The sequence below is a fragment of the Gopherus evgoodei genome, chromosome 8, assembly GCF_007399415.2.
Source record: "Gopherus evgoodei ecotype Sinaloan lineage chromosome 8, rGopEvg1_v1.p, whole genome shotgun sequence".
Taxonomy (NCBI): Eukaryota; Metazoa; Chordata; order Testudines; family Testudinidae; genus Gopherus; species Gopherus evgoodei.
The window spans coordinates 46,090,772-46,114,904 of NC_044329.1; the positions used below are offsets into that span (position 1 = coordinate 46,090,772).

General features: G+C 43.3%; 1 protein-coding gene across 1 annotated transcript in view; it reads left to right on the plus strand.

Annotated features, from left to right (window-relative positions):
* NOTCH2 (notch receptor 2) overlaps window positions 1-24,133 on the plus strand; it is a 134,576-nt gene that overhangs the window by 17,491 nt on the left and 92,952 nt on the right. Inside the window, 3 exon segments of the mRNA XM_030571978.1 lie at window positions 9,546-9,627; window positions 19,439-19,698; window positions 20,484-20,819. Of these exon segments, the coding sequence (XP_030427838.1) occupies window positions 9,546-9,627; window positions 19,439-19,698; window positions 20,484-20,819 (678 nt within the window).

Below are 24,133 nucleotides of genomic sequence, written 5' to 3' on the forward strand. Positions count from 1 at the left end.
TGTCACCATGGGACATGGATATTTTTCTTTTTGTGTTAGTCTCTATTTCTCAGGTAAAAAATCAATGCACTACATTTATTTTTAAAGTCCTGTTTGATTTCCACCACATATTTACTGGGATCACCATGGTACCAGGCTGATGGTAACTTTAATTGAGCTGTTCAGTGATATTTTAGTAAATTTGGTACTGCCAGTCCCTCTTCGAGTGGGTCTATAGAGTTTTCTTGTTTTTTTCCTGAGTAACTTATTGGACTGTACAAAGCAGCAGTGTAGCCTAATGGGTAGAGGACTGGATTGGGACTCAGGAGACCTAGGGTCTATTTTTGGCTCTGCCTGCTGGGCAACCTTGGGCATGTCATTTCTTCTCTCTGTGCCTTAGTTTCCTTATCTGTAAAATGGAATAATGATACTGATCTCCTTTGTAAAGTGCTTAGAGGTCTGCTGATAAAAAACACTAGACAAGAGGGAGATTATATTTATTACCGTTAGTCAATTTTTTTTTGGTATCCATATTGGTTAGAGCCTTAAATGGGAAATTTAATTATGGCAGATAATTAATTGTAATGGCTGGAATGCATCCAAGACAAGTGCTTTTTTTTTTCACATTGAAATAATGGGAGGAAAAATTCATATGCTGATTGAGGATAGGAGAGAGTTTGCTATTAAATGTTTAGTTTAGATGACAAACTCAAATACATCTTGCAGCTTTCTCATCATACATTCCTCTAGCTGTGTGTGTGTGTGTGTGTGTGTGTCTATAGTATAGATAAAAAATAGTTGTATAGCCTGATATATCCCTGAATTCACTAATTTTTCAGAATGTAAGCCATAGATTGCACTAAATTGGAAACCATTAGTATCACATTGTCTGCATGCAGCACAATTTTGTGCTCTGTTTTATTAATTGTTAAACCCTGTTATGCTGCTATTCTGCCATATATTTTGTGCCAGGAGTTGAATAAAGGAGGATAGCATTGTCTGGTTCCTGTTTGTAGTTAGAGTTCTTGGGAGTGTACCTTATTAACTTTTGTCCTAGTAGAAGGGGAATCATATTTATCCATGTCTTCATATTGCCTCCAAAAATCATCCTTGATAGCAGTGTTTCTAGGAAGACCACTCTACTTTATCAAAGGCCACTTCAGCATCTAAGGATAACAGCAGACCTTTATTTGGGTTGTTCCGTTCTGCCTATCATGAATTACTCTTATGACTTGTCTGTTATCACTAAGTTGTATGTTATGGATGAAACCTGTTTGATCAGTTTGTATTAATTGAAGCAGGACTGTTTCTATTCTGGCCAGTCTTTGAAAATATTTTCTACATTAAGAAGCAAAATTGGTTTAAATTGGATCTACTCAGCGTATGTCTTCACTGCAGAATTAATTTAGGTTTTTTCTTGGGTGTTGCCACAAAAAACCCCTTCTGTCCACATACATAACCCTCATGTGAGTTTGTCTTTGCAGCTTTGTTATTTGTTGTACCTTCTTTCATTATAGTGGGAGTTTCCTTACTCTAAGAAATCATTAGCATGGTTGGCTTAGCTGTGGTGATATCTAGTATCTGTGATCATATAAAACATTGCTGAAAACCACTTTTGTCCTGGGATTTTTGTTTTGGCTTTGACTGTAATAGCTTATGTGACCGCCTTCCTGCATTGGTCTTTCTATCAACTATTCCTGAGTTAACCTTGGCATGATAGCCTCAACATATTCTATAATTTTCCCCAAGACGCCTTATAATTGGAGGCATAAAGATTTGTGATTCCCTGAATTCAACAATCTTTAACAATTTTATATTTTACTACTATTTTACGTTTTATGTTTGTATTTGACTCATCCCTTTTTAATCCATAGTCAACCTGTGGAGCTCTTTGCCAGAGGATATTATGAAGGCCAAGAGCATAACAGGGTTCGAAAAAGAGCTAGATAAGTTCATAGAGACTAAGTCCATCAATAGCTATTAGCCAGGATGGGCAGGGATGCAAAACCAGGCTCTGAAGTGTCCCTGGCCTCTGGTCAGAAGCTGGGAATGAGCGATAGGGGATGGATCACTTAATGAACGGAACAGGTAATCATTCCCTCTGAAGCACCTGGCATTGGCCACTGTCAGAAGACAGGATACTGGGCGAGGTGGGACATTGATCTGACACAGTATGGCTGTTCTTATGAGTTTATTAACCTTATTACCCCATCATAATACCTCTGTTTCAGCCAGCTATGAGGGCCTTTTCAGTTGTCTCCAAGTATGGCATTTAGATGCCCGCTGAAAGCCTTCTCTGAATAGATGTACTCTAACTCTCATAGGGCTTGTTTACACTTACTAGGGGATCCGTGAGTGGCAATCAATAAATTGACAGTCAATTTAGCGGGTCTAGTGAAGACCTACTAAATTGACCGCAGATTGCTCTCCCATCAACTCCTATGCTCCACTAGTTCAAGAAGAGTAGAGGGAGTTGACGGGAAAGCATTTCCAGTTGACATTATGTAGTGTGGACCCCACGGTAAGTAGATCTAAGCTACGTCGATTTGAGTTACGCTATTCACATAACTCAAATTGTGTATTTTAGATCAGATTTCTTCTGTAGTGTAGACAAGGCCTTAGTTCTTGGGATAAAGCTTCACTATTTCTTTTAGACTTTCAAGCCTAGATTGGGCCTGAATCTCTAAGGTAAAAAAAAGCAGAAGTATAAAAAAAATCACGGCTTTCAGGTTGCTTTTTACATAAAAAAGAATCAAGAAGAGGCACGAGCTTACTTTATCTTTTTTTTTTTTTTTTTTTTAACTCTTTAACCTTGCACATCACTCATTAAGAGGTTCTTTTGCAAGTGAAGTTAAATCTGGGATAAATTGTCACATTTGCATGAACACCTTTCAGACAAGATGCTTAGGATGTTGTAAGAGTCAGAGCATCTCCTCCAGTTCCTTAGGAACGTCATTCAGTGCATCTGATGCTGTCATATCTGGCTGCCAACACTTTCACTCTAATATCCTTGGAGATACGGCCTGATATGCAGGCTAAAGTAAACCTGCTGGCTGAGGGTTTGGATCTACTCAGCGTATATCTTCACTGCAGAATTAATTTAGATTTTTTCTTGGGTGTTGCCACAAAAAACTCCTTCTGTCCACATACACGACCTTCATGTGAGTTTGGTGCTTTCGGCCTTTGCTAGTTGGCCTTGCTAGGGATAGAGGTTAGAGCCTGAGTGTTGTTTTCACTTGATCTGCAGGGCTGGCTTTAGGAAGTGCGGGACCTAGTTCGAACATTTTCTGTAGTGCCCCAGCAGGGATGACTTAAAAAAAAAATGTAAAAAAAAACCTTCAATTTTTTCCATGTATTATTTACTTTCCATAACTATATAAATAATAAAATTATGTATTATGTACATTGCATCATATATGCTGTTAGTCGGTTATTAATGACCTCCATTTCACATGTGTGCACATGTGTGGGTCCCAGCTGCTCCCTGCCCCCCTCATTGAAGCAGGTGTGCAGGGTTACTGCCCTGGGAAATGCAGGGCACAAGTAGTCATGGGGCTGGTTGGAGGCAGGGCAGGGGCTGACTGGAGGTAGGGTCTGTCTGCAGGCAGGGCAAGGAGTGCGGGGCTGGCGGAGACAGGTGGGGTGTGGGACGGGCTGGCTTCAGACAGGGCTATAGGGGGGTGCGGCAGGGGTTGGCAGGGCTGCAGGCAGGGGAGCGCGGCAGGGGCTGGCTGCAGGTAGAGCAGGGGTGCGGGGCTGGCGGAGACAGGGGGTGTGTGGGACGGGCTGGCTTCAGACAGGGCTGCAGCGGGGTGCGGCAGGGGTTGGCAGGGCTGCAGGCAGGGGGGTGTGGCAGGGGTTGGCAGGGCTGCAGGCAGGGGAGCGCGGCAGGGGCTGGCTGCAGGCAGAGCAGGGGGTGCGGGGCTGGCTGCAGGCAAGGTGGGGAGCAGGGCTGGTGTGGACAGGGCAGGGGGTGCAGGGCTGATGCGGGCAGGGGGTGCAGCAGAGGCAGCTGGAGCCCCGTCCCTTTAAATAGCCCCCAAGTCCCCTGCTATCCCAGGGCTCTGGGGGCTATTTAAAGGGCCCAGGGCTCCCCTGCATCTACCCCCCCCCCGGCCCTTTAAATAGCCGCGGGAGCCCTGGGGAAGCGGTGGGGCTCCGGCGGGTATTTAAAGGACCAGGATGGCAGAGGCAGCTACCCCAAGGCACTGGGGGCTATTTAAAGGGCCCAGAGCTCCAGCTGGGAGAGCGGGGCCGCGGAAGATGTCGGAGCGGACCGCAGCCAGGGTAAGTAAGTAGTAAAGATTAAAAAGGCGCCTAAGGCGCGGGGCCCAATTCCCGGGAATCAGGCGAATTGGCCTAAAGTCAGCCCTGTTGGTCTGGTAACGCACCCACTTAGCAATGAGGATGCAGGCTAAACCACTAGAGTGCTGATAGTCCTCCAGTGCCTTCCCACAATTCTCCCCATGTGCCTAGAAGACAGACAAATTCTCTCACAATTCACTCAGAAAGAATCATGGAGCAGCTCAGTTTACTGCCGCACAAAGAACTGTGGGATGTGCCTAGCAGTCCTAGCGACACACAGGTGAGCACAGCACCAGTGAGGGCACAGTAATTCAGGTGTGGCTTTGTACTGTGGCTGCTCACAACCGGCCAAGGGACCCAGTTGCCAATCACCCGAGTGAACGCTGCCATGAAGATGTACTCTAAGAAAACGGTTTTTCTGACAAAAGAAAAGGAGACGAAGTCATAGCAGCCTCCTTGGATATGTTGCAAGCTCTTTCAGGCTGAAGAGGCAGATCAGTTATACACTAACCTAATGATTAATGAAGGCAGGAGGGATCTTGTGAGAGAAGGGGTAAAAATCAGTGACAACATGACTCAAAAACCTTGTTTGATCCACTTGATCCGTGTACAACTTTAGAAGAAAGGTTGGTCAGTCTGTTTTGTCTTTCCAGATAATACTCTTTTCCTTCATGTTAAGCATATAGACGAGTCTTATCTTACGCGGGGGTTCCGTTCTGCGATTAGCGCATACAGCGAAAACCACGTATAGCCAAAATTACATTGAGTTGAATGGCAGGTGGAATCACTCACACTACAGGTACAGTATTAAAATTATTTTTCTCTTTTTTGAGGTTTTTGTTTTTGTTTTTGTCAACCGCGTAAAGCTGAAATTGCACATGTTAAATGCACATAAGATGTGACAGACCTGTACAGTAAATTTTCAGGTAACTCAATATTTAGCATAACCGTAATATACTGTTTATTGTGGTTGAGTTAATGATATTGGAAGCTTTACTTTTATTTTCTGACTCTTGTGTGTAGCTTGGTAACGCAGCCTAGACATGGCTTTTGATGTAAACAAAGTAACTGAAGTTGCTTATTTCTTTGCATTCATTATTAAATTGTCTTCCTGCATTTCATGATAATTTTAGCAATGCTTCTTGCACAGAGAAGAAGCTAATTTTGCTATGGGAGCCATAGACTCTAATTTCTCTTGTGTATATATAAAAGAATGTTTTCAGGTTAAACTATTTTAGCTTTTTAATTGAGTACCTCTTTCAGTAATTTTAAATATTTGTCATGTAATTGGAACAATTTTAATTTTATTTGCATTTGATTGTTTTTGTTTGTTTAGTCTATTTTAATTGTCCAAGCTGAAGGAAGTACACAAAGTTGTCACTTTATCTTCTGTTTAGTCAGTATTGGCTTATCATGCCCTATCATGCACTACAGTTAAATGCTTGATTTTTACTGTCCAATTTGTACAGCTATTGAAACTGACAATGTAACCCTCAGTGCTTTAATAATCTTCTAGGCAGCAGTTCAAGGTGATGCTGTTTTTGTTGGAAAAACAGAGGGACTTCATCTTTGCTCTTCTGTTCCAGTCTTTGGGCTGATAAACTGGGACAGAGGCTGCACATATTTCCTGCTACTGTAAGAATCTACTCTTCTTTGCCTGTGCTGCTCTGCTTTGATTCACTGGTCTGCAGGATCTTTATAGAAAAACTGAATGCAGTCACCATCTTATTTCCTTATTCTTGGCCATGCCAAGATGCTATTGAAAGTTAAGTCTATATTGGTGGCCAAATGCTAGTTACATTTTTGAGTGGGTTACAAAAAGTCAAACAGTCAGTTTTCATTGTAACGACAAAGTGGGAACTTCCTTAATGTTTTCTCTGAATACTGTTTGGGTGTCTCAGTTTCCTCAATGCACTTCTTAAGTATCTAGGTGGTGGGATAAGGGTGTGTGATTATTGCAGAGCGCTAGGCAGGTATGATGTTGTTGTCTGTACAGAGAATGGCCGACATCCTGTCTCCTGGAAACTGATGGCCTGGGCCCCTCTCCTGCAAGGTGCCAACTGAAGGTGTTGGAGAACAAAGATCAGGTGGCCTCCTGGCTCAGGAAAGAGACAAAGACCAGAGGAGAGGCTGGAGGGAGTTTCAGTTTTGGAGCTGGCTGGGGAGATTGGGGAAGGCCCAGAACCTGGGTCTGGGCTTCCCACATTCCCAAAATGGACCTGACTGATGGATCCTGTTTTCTGTACCTACAAGCTCTGTTTTAGACTATGTTCCTGTTGTTTAATAAACCTTCTGTTTTACTGGGTGGCTGAGAGTGATGATGAATCACAGGAAGTGTGGGTTGCAGGGCCCTGACTCCCCCACACTCCATGACACAAGGCTTCAAAGTGAATATGGAAATCTGTTTGCAAGTACTGGTGAAGAGGAAATAAACCAAATCTTCTGGTTCTCATTGTGTTGGCCTTATCAGTGTGGGTAGATTGAAAATTCAAGCACTCTGAGGTAGAGACATATGAACACACACTTCTGTCTTCCTGGGCCAGTCCATTAAAATTTGCTAATAATCACTTTATTTCTTGTCCTACTTAGAGGATAATAGAGGACCGTAGAGGGTGAAGTTGCTAAATCTTAAATGCCCAGACACTTCACAATTAAAAACCATACTGGCCCAAATTTAACATTTGCTGTGGGAACAATTAGGCTGCTGCACCAGTAATGTTGGAGATACAGTTGTAAATATAACTATGGGGTGTGGGTTATGTGGCTATTCACTATGTAGAAGCTATGGATGTTGCTGGTAAGTGCAGAAAGAGTAGGCCATGGGTGCAAAGTGTAATCAGACTGAACTTTTTTGACAGTTGCTGGAAAATAACTGTTGTAAGTCTGTGTTAAAGCTCTTGTTTCCTAGTAACCCTGACTTAATAGGTTATCTGTAAGGGGCTCAGAGAGGAATTTTGTTCATTTCCTGACTACTGAGCAGAGGCTGTACTGTCTCTAAGTGCCCCATTTTCTGAAATCAAGTTAATAAGAAACAGGCATTCATATTTTGTGAGGAATAGAATTGCTGTAGCTTTAGATATTGGACTTAATTTTATTTTATTTTTCTTGGGGCTGTGAGTATACAGTGTTCCTACATACCTCATAGGGTATATGAATTATTTACATTCTCAAGGATTATTGAGAAATAACATTTCAAGTCTGATATAGTAACTGCAATCTCTTCTGAGTTTGTCTGGTTTGCAGACATAACTGGATGCTGAGACACTTTAGTAGGCCTGATAACTCTGCCTCTGTTGCTTTGTGTCTGGGGCAGCCCACCAGCTCCGTTCCTTGTTGGCGAAATTCATGTCCACCATTTAGACCCTAAGTGCAGGTTGTACAAGGAGTCCCCTTCCACCTCTGTTTTATCAAATTACTCCTGGATATAGGTGTCTGCTTCACTCAAATACAAGTAATCCAAATACAGAAGCTGAAGTTAAATGTTCAGGGTTTGATACAAATCAAATAAAGCAAAACTGAAATCAGGGGCTGCCTGTTCTGCAGCTTGTGGAACACATGGGTCTGTAGATTAGAATAGTAGTGCAAGAAGGGACAGTATTTTAGTGAAGCTCCTAGAGGGCTTAACCAAGATCAGTGGTGGTTAGTGCTTTACAAACACACATTATCCTTAAGCTGACAGTCTAAATCAGGAGTGGGCAAACTTTTTGGGCCGAGGACCACATCTGGGTGCTGCGAAATATCAGAACAGATGGCGTCCCAACCAAACATCAGTCAGGATGCGGGACAAACGCCTAAATATCAGGACAGTCCTGATCTTATTGGGACGTCTGGTCACCTTACAGGAGGTTGGGGTGTGGGAGGGAGTGTGGACTGTGGGATGGGGTGCGGTTGCAGGCAGGGGCTCAGGGCAAGGGATTGGAGCAGAGGAGGGTGTGGGGTGTATGAGAGGGCTCAGAGAAGAGCGTTGAGGTACAGGAGGGGTGTAGAGTGCAGGAGGGGGCTCAGGGCAGGAGTGCAGGAGGGGTACAGACTGCAGGAGGGGGCTCAGGGCTGGAGGTTGTGTGCAGGAGGAGTGCGGAGTGCGACATGTGGCGCAGGTCAGGGGTTGGGGTACACAGGTCTGTGGGGTATGGCAGGAGGCACAGGGCAGGGGTTGGGATGCACAGGGGTACAGGGTGCGGCAAGGAGCTCAGGGCAGGGAGTTGGGGTGCAGGAGGGGTGTGGGGTGTACAAGGGGGCTCAGAGCAGGGGGCTGGGGTTCGGGCTCCAGCCAGGCGCCGCTTACCCTGTTGTACCTCATTACCGCTTCCCGAGGGGGCAACGGAGGGCTCTGCATGTAGTGCCCCTTGCTATGCCTCCAGGTACCTCGCCCGAAGCTCCCATTGGCCACGGTTCCCTGTTCCCGGCCAATGGGAGCTGTAGGGGGCAGTGCCTGGACGCAGGGGCAATGCATGGAGCCCTCTGCCCCCCCATCCCGCAGGCCGTAGTTTGCCCACCCCTGGTCTAAATAGACAAAGGCCAGGGGGGATAAGTGGAGGTAAAACAGAGGCACAGAGGTGGAGTGACTTGCTCAAGATCATCCAGCAGGCAAGTGGCAAAACCGGGAGTAGAACCTAGGTCTCCTTATGCACAAGACCATGCTTGATGCCTATCTAAGAAGTCTCTACATTCAGTATACAGAATGTCTTTCCTTCTCAGTATGTAGATTATGTTATGCACATCTTTGTTTCTTAAGAGCTAATCTGCTCCTGTTTATCTCCCAGCCATAATCTTCTGATCAATCATAATTGCCACATTAACTGTGATGTCATTTGGAGAATAAGCAGCAAATGCATGTGAGATATTGAGGAACCAGAGCCTCTCTTTTAATGCATATGTCCTTAGAGGTTGGAAAGAAGGGATGGAAAAAGAGTGTGGTGCAGGATGTTCTAAGTAGAAAGTTCATCAGGAGTTGTTTTATTTAAGGGTGGCTCCTAGCCAAGGTGTAAAATTTGAAACCATTGTGTCCTATACATTGAAGTAATGCCACTGACATCTTCGTTGTTTGCTAGAGTTACTGTGCTTTGTTTTGAAAGTTTGTCTGTTAAGAGAAACTAGATGTTTTTAGTGCCCCCTATGTTGCTCCAGGCATTATGGATTTGATTCCTTTTGCAATCCCTTGGGCTACTTTTGAAGTTTTAAATATTAAACACTTCAGTGTTTTAATACTGCTATGATATATGATGGTTACTGATTTAACTCTTCTGTTGCTTTTCTTTCAGCTTTACAGTGCCTAGATGCTTTTAAGCCTTGTATCAATGAGGGAAAATGCATCTCCTATCGCAATGGCACAGGATATTGCAAGTAAGTAAGCTTTACCTTAATCCTGTCCTCTCCTCTACTTTTCAGCCCAGAGCTTACATACAAAGAAAACAACCCAAAGCTATGGTCAGGTTCAGGCTTAATGTGAATTTTTGATTGACATGAAGAATCTTTAAGCCATGGCTGCCTTTGAATTGTAGGCTGCATACCTGTGGAAGAACAGAAAAATAGAGATTAGAGATGTAAAGACTTGTTACCAAGCCCCTGAAAATAGTTCCTTAAATTACTCTGGTTCTCCTTTGAGCATTGTCTGAGTGTGTCCTCATACTCGGGTGATGCATGTCTCTAAAGCCATGGTGTCCAAACTTTTCCTATCTCCCCCCGAATCTGGCCATGCCCCTCCTCCCCACTACTCCACAGTTGGCACAGCAGAGGAGGTTGGGCTGGGGGCAGAACTGGGGCTGGGGGCAGAACTGGGGCTGGGACAGAGCTGGCCTGGAGCCAGACAGGGAATAAAGGCAGATCTGGCCTGGGGGCAGAGAGGAGTTGTGTCTGGGGACGGAGCTGGACTGGGGCAGAGCAGGACCAAGTGGTGCTCCCTTCATGCTCCCTCATGGGAGCTGGCCTGAGCTGTGCCGTGCATGCTCCTGAACGTTCCTCCAGGGTGTGCCCCACTGTTTGGGGACCATTGCTCTAAAACATACCTTGGGACTTCCTGGCTCGCAGTTTACCCTTAACTTAAGGTTTAATTTAAAAACCTGTTAGTTTTTGTCCAGGTTCTTAGATTGGGCCTTGATAGTTTGACTTCTTTACATTAAGTTAGGAATAGAGGCTGTGAAAGTGATGAACCTTATGGGCAGATTTCCCCATCCTGCTCCAAAACATCTGTAACTTGTAGCACAGGGGTTCTCAGACTTCTGTACTGGTGACCCCTTTCACACAGCAAGCCTCTGATTGCGACCCTCCCCCCCATATGCATTAAAACTTTTTTATATATATTTAACACCATTATAAATACTGGAGGCAAAGTAGGGTTTGGGGTGGAGGGTGACAGCTTGCGACCCCCCATGTAATAACCTCACAACCTCCTGAGGGGTCCCGACCCCCAGTTTGAGAACCCCTGTTGTAGCAGGTGAGAACTCACTCCTCTCCCAGAGGTTTGGCTTTATTTACAAAAGGAACTCAAAGCTCAAAATCCAGGCCAAATTTAGCTATTTGCAGGGTTTCTCTGAACTCTGGTACCCCCACCATAGGTTCTGTCACCTCTTTGTCTCTGTGGGGGTAACAAGCCGCATTCAGCTCTGTGTCACAGGAACCCACCTACTATTTCCCAGCTCATAGGGTTGGTTTCCTGGCAAATTCTTGCAGTCTTGTTATAAATGTGACTTTGCTTTTTTCTGCTGTATGGAAAATCTCTAAACTGCAAAGGGTGCACTGGAGCAGTCTGTAGTTTCTGGAAAATTACATTGTACCTGTTTGAACACAACTCACTTTTGGTAGGTTAACTTTGCAACTACAAGGATGGACATTTTTTAAAAGCAAGCTTCACCTCTGCAACAGTTGATGGTGTTGGTCATCCTTACTTGCTAAAGTCAGCTTCCCACTTGCCTGTGGTGACTGGATTTTTCACGCCTTGTTTACTTAGTTAATACTAGTAGTACCATTTTGTAGCACACTGAAATCCTCTCTTCTTGGTGCTTACATTCTTCAAATATTTGTAGATTTCGTCCCACCTACTTAGGCTGGCTAAGTAACCAGCTATTCATATTAAGCTCTTTTCAACATTTCCTTCATAAATGAGTCCGTCCTGCCTCTGAATGTTTGTAACCGGTCTCTGAAGTCCCTTCAGCTTGTCAGTATCTTTCTGCTTAGAGGGTGCCCAAAACTGAAAGCAGTATTGTGTGAAATTGCACCTGAGATGCGTAGATAGAAAATCATAATCTCCCTATACTGAGATGCCTTTTCAGTTACAAATTGATGGGGTTTTTGCAGCCACGATGCACTGCATGCTAACACTTGCTGTCCTCTATCATCTCTTAGGTTTTTCACCCTTATTGCTTCCCAGGTTTCTCCTTCCCATGCTTTGGATTATTTCCCCCCGATGTATGAGTGGCATTTTTTAAAGCTAAAGCTTTCATTCTCTCCTTGTCTGTTAAATAACTTTCTGTTTCTGTCTCGTGACTGGTGTTGCAATTGCTCCCAGTCAGCGCCACTTGTAAATTTATTAATCTGGTGTCTGTCTAGGTGTGCGGATCATAATACAGATGTTAAATAAAACTGATTCCAACATTCATCCCTGTTGTACCTCATTACAAACATCTCCATCTTGATACAGTGTTCTTGACGATATTCCATCTCTTAGACAGTTTTCAATACACCTGGTAACTTAGCTACTTTGAATTTCTCATTTAAGATTTTGACACTGTTGGTTGTTCTACTAAATACAACTGTTGCTCACTTCAATATCAAGCATATGTGTCAAGAGGGACACCCAAATAATTTAAAGCCATGATTGCTGGCAATACTTCTGGCTGGCGGTGGCTTTAATCGTTCGACAAAAATATATGATTCAGAGGTGTTTGTAATGCTTGCTGCTGCCTTCCTCCTTTCTGGTAAAAGTCTAATGCAGGCCCAGTCTTCCCCTACTTCCAGTTTCACAGCTCAATCCTTCAGCAGGCGCCAATGAAAACTGAAGACATGCAGTGCAAGTTCTGACACCTGCATGACCTTGCACCAAATTTCCAGTTCTGGTTTAATGGTTTCTTTTTTGTAGAGAGGAAGGAAATGTAGCAGAAAACTCAAACTCAGTCCTTTAAGGTGGAATTTCCATGTTGGCTGTTAGCATCCTATTTTCCTTTGCAGTGATTATAGGGAACTTTTAATAGGGGAACTTCCCATCTGCTGGGGCAACCTAAATGATTTTCTGAAATATTTTTATAGCTGCAGGAGTAGAAACATTGTGCTCAGGAAGCTGAGTTTTCAGACCAGGGCAAGTGAACTGACTCAGAGCTCTCCAGTATCACTCACTAGTTAGCCAAGTCCCACCCCTCCCACTTGATTGTGTGTTCTGAGTTTGCTGCAGTACTTCCTCTGTTTGGCAATAAGTTAATGAGAGGCTCTCTTCCTCTTTCTTCTCTCCACAGAGTTGTTTGTTCCATTGTGTTATCAGACTAACTTGTTACGGCTGGGAGTAGGGGAAGATTTAGGGCCTGCAGTAGACTTTTCCCAGAAAGGAGAAAGGCAATAGCAAGAGTTATATACAGCTTTAAAACATACATTTTTTTTTTCAAAATAAATGGTTAAAGCCATCACCAGCCAGACGTATTGCAAACAACCACAGCTTTAAATCACTATCCATGAGGAACAAATGGACAGATGAAGTAGAAGCCCAGTACATCATAGGCAGATATACACTGAATAAGAATTGGGTTAGACTAGAATGTTAATAAGCAAAATAACTAGTTTAAATACTTGGCAACGCAGTTAGAAAATGGCAGCTTAGTACTGAAACCACTGTCATCAGAGTGGTAATTCTGTACTGTCCATGTCCTGCTTAAAAAGAGACCTGGATCTAGGTTAGAAAAAGCCTCCTCTAACATGGCCAACTTCTGGTGGTTAATTCTTCCAGGATGGGGATGGAGATCTTGAGCCAGATGATAAAGCTTTGTTGGATCCTGTATATTCTATTAAAGCACACTGCTCTTGTGACTGGTTTATATATGCTTTGGATAGCTCCGTTCCCGCTCTGCCAGTTTTCTTATGGGACTGTTTGATGGTGCTTCTAACCTCCTTTATCCTTGACTTTGTGGTTAGGCAAATTCCTCACTCCTGTTTCTGTCTATGCTGAGGTCAGAATTAGTTTTCTTTCTGAGGCGTCTCAATGAGTCTCTTCAAACAGTAGATACAAAATACTTTTCTTACATGGATTTTATTGACACAATTAGAAGTCAAAAAAGTTGTAAAAAGTAGTAATGCACTTGCCTAGACAGCAAAGAGCTGCACTAAACAGGCCAGCAGCCTAAATTCTAAAGTATTGTTCAGGGTGTCACTGACCTGAGTTTTCAGAACAGACAGTGAATTGAAGGAAGCTGTTAGAAGTGCTGTGGAAGAAGAGAGTATCTTGCTAAATTTGTACAGGGCCTTGTGTAATGGTCTGCATTTTTGCACACTTTGTAGGCACTTGGGGTAGACAGAGGGTTGGGATATGCGTGTTCATAAATCAGAGGATAGACCAAAAAAAAACCTTTTAAGACTTTTAGCCAATTTCTCTCTCTCTCTTTTGAATTCTGACTTTTGCCAAACCAATGAGATCAAAAATGCAATAATCACCCCAGGCTCGCCATCACACTGTTCACCACAGTAACCTCCCCAGCAGCCCCAGGTGCTGAGCAAACGCCAGCTATCCCCCAACACAGCTGCCAAGGTTTGTGCAATGCCATGTCCTACCCATGCCTCTGCTTGAGGTGGGATGGTATGTTGACCATAAGCTGAATTCTGTGGTTATATGCAAATCAAAAACTTGGATAGAAGCTGCACTGCCTCCTGCCTTCAAGCTCAGTGGAAGGATTAAAAGCAGCTTGGTCCCATGGAGCAATGGGATGATGGTAAGGGGTTTCCAAGCCCATCTGAATTCATTTAGCCCATCCTCTTCTCCAGGACTTTGGCCAGCCCTTGTTTCAGGTAGACCCTTCTTAGCTGGCTCTTCCGAATCAGATTCCAGCTGCAGGGACCACCTGGGTTGAGCACTAGTGCCCCAGACTGCCTGCAGGGCCCAACCTACAAAAAGGAGCTCCATGAGCTGAGACGAATGTCTTCACAGGGTCTGCTTTCAAGGGCCAGGGTCAGACCCAGATTAATCTGTGGAAAACATCCACTTGAAACCTGAATTCAAAATAGAGGGAGGCCTTTCCCTCTTAGGATGAGACTTGTTGATCTACCCCCTTCCCCCTCTCTTTAGGGATTGGAAGGAAATCCTAAAGGCTGAAGCAAAAGGAAAGAGAGGAGCTCCTCAAAAGGAGAGGTGCTCACTCTTTCCATATAGAATCCAGGAGGAGAAGCTGGCACTATATTCCCTAGTCTCCCATTATTCTCTGTTGGCGGTGGGCTGTGGGGACAAAAAGCTGCCCATGACCCAGGTGGGCAGGAAACACAAAGCTGAGTTTCACTATAGAGACTTCTGATCCTTTTGTTGTTTGTTTTATTAGTATTACTGTAGCACCTAGGAGTCCAAGTCATGCGCCAGGACCCCACTGTGCTGGGCGTCGTACAGACACACAACAGAAATACAGTCCCTGCCCCAAAGTGCTTACAAGATAAATAGTAAGAAGAAAGGGATAAGCTAGCCAGAGAATCCTGTTCTTCCTCCTGAATCTGTGTGGGAGTCAGAAGGAAAAGACTGATTAAAACCTGTCCCAGAATATTTGCAAACTGTCTCAATGTTGTTGTGGGGCCTACGTTTTCCTTCCGATGATCCTCCAATCAAAACAAAGGGGGTGTCAAGTGGGAGCAAATATTCTAAGAAATTCCTCCCTTCACGTACCAAATTATAACTACATGCTTCCTCCTGTGCAGCCCCAGATGATATCCCTAGACCTGAATGGGAAACTCGCATGAAAACCAAACCTCTGGAAAGATTGGCTAAAGTAATCTGCAGTCAGGTAGACTGAGCTGGTGAATGTACTCAAAATGGATGTAGTACTGTCTGGTGAAGAACAATCATTCAAACTGAAAGGGCACTTCTTTCAAAGGACCCCACAAAAAGGGGGTAAACACAACATTGAGGAGAAACAGCAACTTTGGCAGCACAACTGCATCAGCAGCCTCCATGTGTTCTGCTGGTTCTGTTTCTTTGGCATTGGCAGCATTGTGTGAATCCAACTCCTTGGATTTCCAGCTGTTTTTTTTTTTTTTTAATTTGAATAACTATCTTTAATGTGTTTAGTGAGGAGAACATCTATTGTGAAACTTTCTGAGAGCCTGCACTAAGGCACTGTAGGCAATTGCAGACTGGAGCTGTGAAGGAAAAAAGTGGGTTGGACTAAGTTTTGACTAAAGTATTTGTGCTGGAAAGTAGCCCAGAGGGAGTAAAGGAGCAGCTTTAATTATAAACAGCTGCAGGGCTGATGAAGCCCATAAGATATTTTTCCACTTCAAATTCTTTGTAGCTTTCAAAAATCATGATTGGAAATAGCCTATGTGTGAAACTTGTTCTTAAATAAATGATTAAATTCTCGCTGAAGTAGACAAAGAAAGCTCACATGCTTCTAGAAAGTGCTGGGAAAACTTCATGCTTCCATCACTGTTCCTGAGAGTTAGAAAACTGAGGAAAAAGAGTGGCTTTTGTTTAAACAGTGGCTTTTGTTTTGTTCCTCTTCTGAGCCTGTCATTTTGGAGCTGACACAAGCTGCTGTAATTTTAAGCTGCTCTCTAAACAAGTGGTTTTTTATGTAAAGAACTTGAAAGAGCAAATCTTTCTGTGCCTCATTACTAGGGAAACTGATACAAGATGTATGTTTCTGGTGACATTATGGGGCATGTGTGCAAGGTCTTCTGTTTCTCAGGGTATATTGTCTCATAATGCTTATGCAGTAAATCAGTGTTATCTATACCTTCCTCACTTCCATACTTATTTATACCTAATCTGGTTGCAGTCCTGTACTGAATAGGGTAGACACTACATTGGTGTAAATCTGCTTGGGCGACGCTAGCACTCTCGTTGCTGTCTATGGGATATTAGCCTTTTCTGATGTTAACCCACCATTAGCCCAAGATGTAGGCTTATCCATGCCGGTTTTCAATTCACTTTTGTGGACAATCTTGAATGTTAAATGTAATCTATAAAACTACCACTGGTTTGGGCCCTGGATACCTGAGACTGCTTCTTGAATGAGGACTGAAGTTCTGAGACAGCCTGCCAAGGGTAGTAATCAGGGCAAAAAACCGAACTTAATTCAAAACTGAGTTTATGGAGGGTATAGTATGATGAAGTTGCCTACAGTGGCATATAGCCCATCTGCAACTGTTACTAGCAAATATCTCCAACAGCCTGAGATGGGACACCAAACGAGAGATGGCTCTGAGTTACTACAGAGAATTTTTTCCCACATGTCTGGCTGATGGGTCTCACCCACTTGCTTAGATCTAACTGATCACCATCTTTGGGGTCAGGAACAAATTTTCCACCAGATCAAATTGGCAGAGAGTGGACCATATTATTTTTTTTGCCTTCCTATGCAGCACGGTGCACAAATCACTTGCTAGATTGAATTACAGTAAATGATGAATTCTTTGTAACTTAGTTTTTAAATCAAGGTTTGAGTACTTCAGTGACTTAGCCAGAGGGTATAGGTCTATTACAGGAGTGGGTTCTGTGGCCTGTGATGTGCAGAGCATACTAGATGTCTTAAAGTCTAGGCATTTACAGCAGTTCAGATCAGCTGAGGAGCTTGAGTCATCAGCCTCAAAGGAGGCAGAGTATTTTCAGAGAAGAAACTTCAATTACAGAATATGCTTCCCCAAACTTGTTAACTTTGGGTCACCCTGCAAATATTTTATTTTCTCCCCGACTTTTTCTGGTGTGGAAGGGTAGGAGTAGATTAAAGAGGGTTATGGGAGAATTCTAGTTTGGCGGCATGGAGGAGATGGATTCATAGATTCATAGACTCTAGGACTGGAAGGGACCTCGAGAGGTCATCAAGTCCAGTCGCCTGCCCTCATGGCAGGACCAAATACTGTCTAGACCATCCCTGATGGAGAAGATCTTCCATTTAGGACAATGTTGTTTGTTTATAGTACATGGAATTGTTACTCTTTGTACATGTATCCAAAACTTTTTCACAGATAAGACAAGAAGAGACCACTGCGGTCATTAATTCTGGCCTCTTGTATAACACAGGCCACAGGATAACCCTGAGTTAATTCCTGTTTGAATTGGAGCAGAACTTTTAGAAAAACATCAATCTTAATTTAAAAATGGTTGATGATGGAGAATCCACCGTGACCCATGGTAAATTGTTCCAATGGCTAATTACTCTCATTTTTAAAAATTTGCCATTATTTCTAGTCAGAATTTGTCTAGCTTCAGCTTTCAGCGACTAGAATCCATGTGGAGCCACGCTGGAAACATACATGCTTGAAGATGACTCTCTGGTTACTGTTGAATTTGGAGACCAGACAGTTTTTAATCCATCAGATGTGTGCATTTTAAACAAATTAGTGAACAGTTGATTTCAGTTCTGTTGCCACTAGATACTTTGCCTTGGACCTCACTAGAGAACTGATCACTCTTCTTGGTCAGAATCTCCCTTCCCTGGATCTGAGTAACTATTGCTGACTTAATTTGGAATTACTCATATCCTGGAGTAGGGAAAACGGAGCATCTGGAGTTCATCGCTAAAATATTTGTAGTGTGTGTCATGTCTGATGCTCCTAGTTGCCTCTTAGACAAGATGTACATATTTTGATTCTTCATCAAGTCATCTAGAATATAGAAAAATCTGCAGATCGACAGTCCATTTTTCTCTGTGTTGTTAGTATTTTGGCTTATTTGATATACATTTAGCTGAAGGAAACAAATGGCAGTTTCTGCTCATTGCTTCAAAATGGATTGAAAATTCCCAGTCCAAAGTCCAGTCAGCAGATGGATTACAGCACTGTGTTTACACAAGTCTTGCTTAGTGAGAAATAGTGAATCTGCACATATAAATCTTTACAATATTGCCCCAATTATCAATAAATGTACCAGTTCATTTTTGTATTTCTTCGAGATGGAAGAAAGATGGTCTAGCGCAGTGATTCTCAAACTTTTGTACTAGTGACCCCTTTCACATAGCAAGCCCCTGAGTGCGACCCACCCCCCTTAAAAGGTGTTTTTAATTTATAATAGATTTAACATCATTATAAATGCTGGAGGCAAAGCAGGGTTTGGGATGGAGGCTGAAACCTCGTGCCCCCCCCATGTAATAACCTTGTGACCCCCTGAGGGGACCCAACCCCCAGTTTGGTCTAGTGGTTAAAGTGTTAGCCTGGGACATAGGTGCTGACTCAGTGGGTGCACTTAGCACCCACTGGCAGCCAGTGGGAGGGGTGGGGAGGGAGTGTGCTGGGGGGAGGGGGCGGAACTTAGTGGGAAGAGGCAGGATGGGGTGAAGTCTTGGGGGAATGGGTGGAGTGGGGCGGGGCCTGAGGCTGAGTGGGGGTTGAGCACCCCCGGGGAAAGGAGGAAGCCAGTGCCTATGGCCTGAGACTTGAGAGACCCGGGTTCAGTTCCTGTGTTGCTAGAGGCTTCATGTTCAACCTTTGACAAGTCACAGCCTCAGTTCCCTATCTATATAGTGGGGATAACAGCACTTCCCTACTTCACAGTGGTGTTGTGAGGGGAAAATTGCACTAAAGGTTTTGAGATGGATAGCATCTGTTATTCAGATTGGTTGCTTACTTCTGCAGAGGCCATTATTAGGTATAGCAAAGTGGAATTAACTAATACTCAATTTTAAAAACATTGAAGGGATGGGGAGACAGTATCTGTCTCTCTATCAGTCATATGAGGGGGCGGGGAGGGTGGAACAGAATGTTTTTGCCCCTAATTAAATGTAATTGGAGTTTCATTACGTTTTATATATGAATTAATGTTATGCCGTTATGCTTTCAGGATTCTCACTTTGGGCAGTCATAAATAACATAAGGGCTTTCCTGTGTATGGTCTATGCATTAGGGTATGTAATGTTGCTGTCTAGATAGGAAAGACTCTGGGTGTTAATGGTGCCAGAACTGGGATCTTTACATTTCACAGTAGTAGCTTGCATTGTGAGGATCAGAGAGAACACTGCTAGTCATGATTTTTATTCTCTTGCAGGTGTCCAGAGGGTTTTCTTGGAGACTACTGTCAGTACAAAAACCCTTGTGAAAGCCATACCTGTCAGAATGGAGGAACATGTGAAACCACATCTGTGGTCGGAAAAGCCACTTGTAAATGTGCTTTAGGATTCACAGGCGAGGACTGCAAATACTCTGAATCACACATCTGTTTTGTATCTCACCCCTGTTTAAATGGAGGGACCTGCCAACTGCTTCTCCAGGACACATATGAGTGTGTCTGTCCACCAGGTTACACAGGTGGGACTTCATAATTGTGTCCTTAGTCATCCCCCCCTCCCATTTGAAGTACCTAAGCTGGATATACTCTCTTAAAAATGTTCTAGTTTTGCCCTAATATGCTGTCAAACTAATAGCTTCAGCACTGCAAATGAGAGCTAAGAGAGATAGCATGGAAAGTTTTGTTTTGTTTTTTTTAAACACCTTTCACAGAACCACTTTAAAAATACAAATGTATTTTAATCTCTTAGGGCTTGTCGAGTGGGGAAACTGACCTCAGTAGCTATTCTGGAAGAGATTGTCTACATCAGGAGTTATTCCAAAATACTATTACACTTTAAATGATCTTATCTTATTCCAGAATAAGTGCCCCATGTAGACAAGCTCCTGGAACAGCTAGCTGAGCAAGTTTTGCCCGCAACAGCTTTCTGTAGGGAAGCTTACCTCTATGTCAAGGGGAAGTTCAGAAACCTACTTTTATCCTTGAAGACCAAGTGGGAGAGGAGAGTAAATGTCATCAGTACAGTGTCATTCCAGCTCATTCATTACCGGTACTTCTCATAAATCACAGGGTTCTCTATCTTGCAGCTCCCACGTAAACAGGTTAGAACTAAATCAAATTGGCGATTGCAATGGGAAATGCTTGTGGTTTTAGATCCAACTGTAATATTGTAGAGTACACAGTTGGAGTGTGCAGAAAGACATCTCAGCTTTGGGGTGTCATGGGGATGGAAGGAGAGAAGTCTGTATCTTCCATCCAAACTATTTCTGATTGACAGAATCTCTCACATGTCTCGGTTTTACAGGAAAGGACTGCCAGTGGATTGATGCTTGTGTGTCTCAGCCATGTGCCAATGGAAGTACATGTGTCACATCTGGAAGCGGATTCTCCTGCACCTGTCCAGCAGGCTATACTGGCTCAAAGTGTGAGATTGATCTAAATGAATGTGCCACACCAGGACAATGTCAAAATGGTGGAACTTGTCACAATTTGCCCGGTTCTTACCAATGCCAGTGCAAGCCAGGCTTTAGAGGACACCGCTGTGAGAACACATATGTGCCTTGTTCACCATCACCATGTATGAATGGAGGGACATGTCATCAAACCAGTGACTTTACCTTTGAGTGCAACTGTTTGCCAGGTAAATACTTAGTCCTTCCCAAAACCCAGATGGAATGCAGTGGTGAAGCTGGGAAATCAAACACTTACGTTTTGGTTATTTCTGATGTATGGTCCCTCTACAATACTGAAGTGGTGTGGGGGTCAGGAAAAAAGGAACATAAGTTTGTACAAGGAAGGGAGCTGAAATGAAGGCTTAGTTGCGGTGGGCTCACTGTTTCATAATATGAAAGGGAAGGAGTCTCCCAGTGATAGGGAAGGAGAAAGGGGTTAAAGATCAAAGGACTGGAAGGGTCATAATAAGAAAAACATGGGTGAGTCCTGGGGCCCAGGTGAAAAGGCTGAATATGTTAGTTTATATTATTGACATTTGCTCAGATTTTCTGACTTCGGAGCCAGCTTGATTTCTCAACCTAGTGTTGTTTTCATGTTAACCCATTGCCTTTGATTTCTCTTTTTAAAGAAAGACTTGGTTTATGGCTAGCAGGCTCTGCAGGCTTCATCAGTGAAGCTTGAGTTCTTTGAACTAGAGTTATTTGACCTCTGAGGTGCCCAAGGTTTTGTCATGCCTTGTGCTGGCAGCATTTGCAGAGGAAGACAGAGAACAACAAATAATAAGGGCCTGATCCTGCAAAACCAATTGGACTGCTAACATGAGTGAAGTTACCCTTTCTTGCAGGGATGCAAGGTTTTATGAGAGCACCTTGCACGTTTCACCTTTCCCTGCAGACCAGTGTGATCTGGTTAAAATCTGAACCTTAAATATAGTCAGGAAATGAAGACAAAGTTACCACAGTAACGCACCCACATATCATTTTGATAGTTACTGTTAATGTGTCCTATTACACAACATATACAGTGTGGGTGAGTTCTTGTTGCTCTGAGAACCTTTCCTTTGTATGTCCTGACTGACATTCATGTCTAAATTGTCAGTGTTGTATTGATGTAACTTGGTTTACAAAATGTTCCATTTAAAAAAAATCAAAAGGAAAAAACGTTGGCGAGCCAGGGTACTTTCACTGACTGCCCAGGTGAAGGCAAAGGCATCCTGGCATTCCTTGCCCCAGTGCAACTAAGGCACCAAGAAACATCCTGATGTTTTGGGAAATGATTCCTAGTGGCCTGAATTCTGACCCCTTCCAGTGGGAGGAGTGGGAGGGAAAGGGGCCAGCAGAAGGGTGTGAGGAACCAGTGGAGACTTGAGGGAGAAGCTAGAGAGGCTTGAAAGCAAGGAGTAATGGCAGTGGAGTTAGAGTGGTGTCAGTAGTATTCTCTTCAGTGATGCAGCTACTCTGAATGCACAGTATAGTTGATTGTAAAACTTTTAGGTTCCCAACTCATTTTTGTTTGTTTATATAATTCACATGTTGAAATAACTTAAGTCACTTAGCTGAAATCAGGGGAAATTCCAGCATTCTAGAAGCAAATTTATGAAAATCTATGCCAGTGTAAACCCTTCTTATACTGGTATAATTTCATCCACACTAGAGGTTGTACCAGTTTAACTTAGTTTTTCTCCAATTTTAGACAAGTTGGTACAAAAACTGTAGACAATTCTAATTCTAAACAGATGGAAAGTTTCTCAGATCAGTCAGTTTTAGTAATGACACTTATGAGATAGATGTTTAACTTGCAGCATTTTAAACTCCTTTTAATTGTGGTGAGAATGAGTTTTATAGCTGTAAATATCTGACAAATAAGGAGTTGACTTGGCAACAAAATGTTAAACAAGTCAATAGAGGAAGTTCGTGGCTGAGAAAGTGACTATTCCATTGTTATCCATCACAATGATTACCCATTTACTAGATAGAACCCTAGGGAATTCCAAGAGCTTGTCCAGGAAAGAATCTGTCAGACCGGAAGAGACTGTGTGAGAGACGGGAATACCTCGTAGAAAGAGGAATACTTCATGTGTTTGATAGCACTTGATACCATGTCATACAACTGTGGCCTCAAACTGCTCTTTATTTAAAGCAGAACATCCTAGAAATGTGACACAAAAGGCATATTAAATAGAATGATCTATCCTGCCTGGTGTGATGCAGGGCTTTTCCTGTGATATCAGGGGACACTAATCTCTAAAGGTATGGCTACATAGCCATTGGGAGCGTGATTTCCAATGAGAGTAGACAGACGTGCTAGCTCTACTCAAGCTAGCATGCTCAAGATAGCAGTGTGGCAGCAGCAGCATGGGAAGTGGCTTGGGCTAGCTACCTGAGTATGTACCCAGCTGCAGTCTGGTCCCAACAGCAGAAAACAGCATCAGGTGTCTGGATGCAGCAAAATAATGAATTCTGTGGCATCCTAGGAAAAATGCCAAGTGTTGCAGCTGCAATGTCAGTCCATGGGGCCCTGATTGACATGAATGGGGGCAGTTTATTCTTCTGCATTATTTCAGGCTTGTGACAGACTCAGGCAGGCGTAAATGCATTGTTTTACACACTGAGAACTTCAAATATGCACCTTGACCAAAAGGGCTAGAAATCAAACTTTTAACAATTAAAGCTGAACTTTAGGACAATTCTGCAACAAGAGATGAGTTCCACTACAAATTCAGCCACAGTATTGCAGAGTGTACACTACCTGAAATAGGCATAAAAATCACACCTCGAAAATTTGAGCTGTATTTTATAGAGATTGAAATGAAGTAAATTAGATGGGGCATTTGGAAGATCAGAAGTTAGCAAAAACTGGACCACTTGCTTTTTGGAGCTGTAACTCCAAATCAGTGTGGCCCTTGATGCTTCAAATTCATCATGATCTGCAGTCCTTGGTAAGGTACCTCGGGCTTTTGAATAAGCTTGCAGGTTGGACCTGGTGGTTTCTGTTCAAAGCCATTTCCAAACATGTTTTAAGCACTGCGTTGCTCAGAACAGTACCTGGCATGTGCATGCTATAGGAAATATGCACCAGGAGATGTGTGCTTTCAAAATATTTAGGATGCTATGTGCAGTGCTCGTTATGCCTGTTTGAAGTTGGCACAAGCTTCGTAAAGTGCGCACAGTACTTCCACTTCATGCTGAGTTGCTTTATTGATCTTACTGACATGCAGCTTCCCTAATGATTGTCATCCTATGTTGGTGGCTTCAACAAATACATGCAAGGTCAGGACCCAGTAATTGGTAAATTATTTTTTTGCCTCTTCTTCTGGCTGCCCTTACTAGTATTCTGCAGGTATTATTTACTTAGACCTTACAAACCCTCTGCAAAGTGGGCAGATGTGGATACCAGTATTTTCCTATGAAGAAACTAAAACACAGAAGTCACTTGCGGCATTGCCTTTGGCAAGACAACTATGAGAACTTGGGTCACTATTTATTGTGGTAGTGCCTAGGG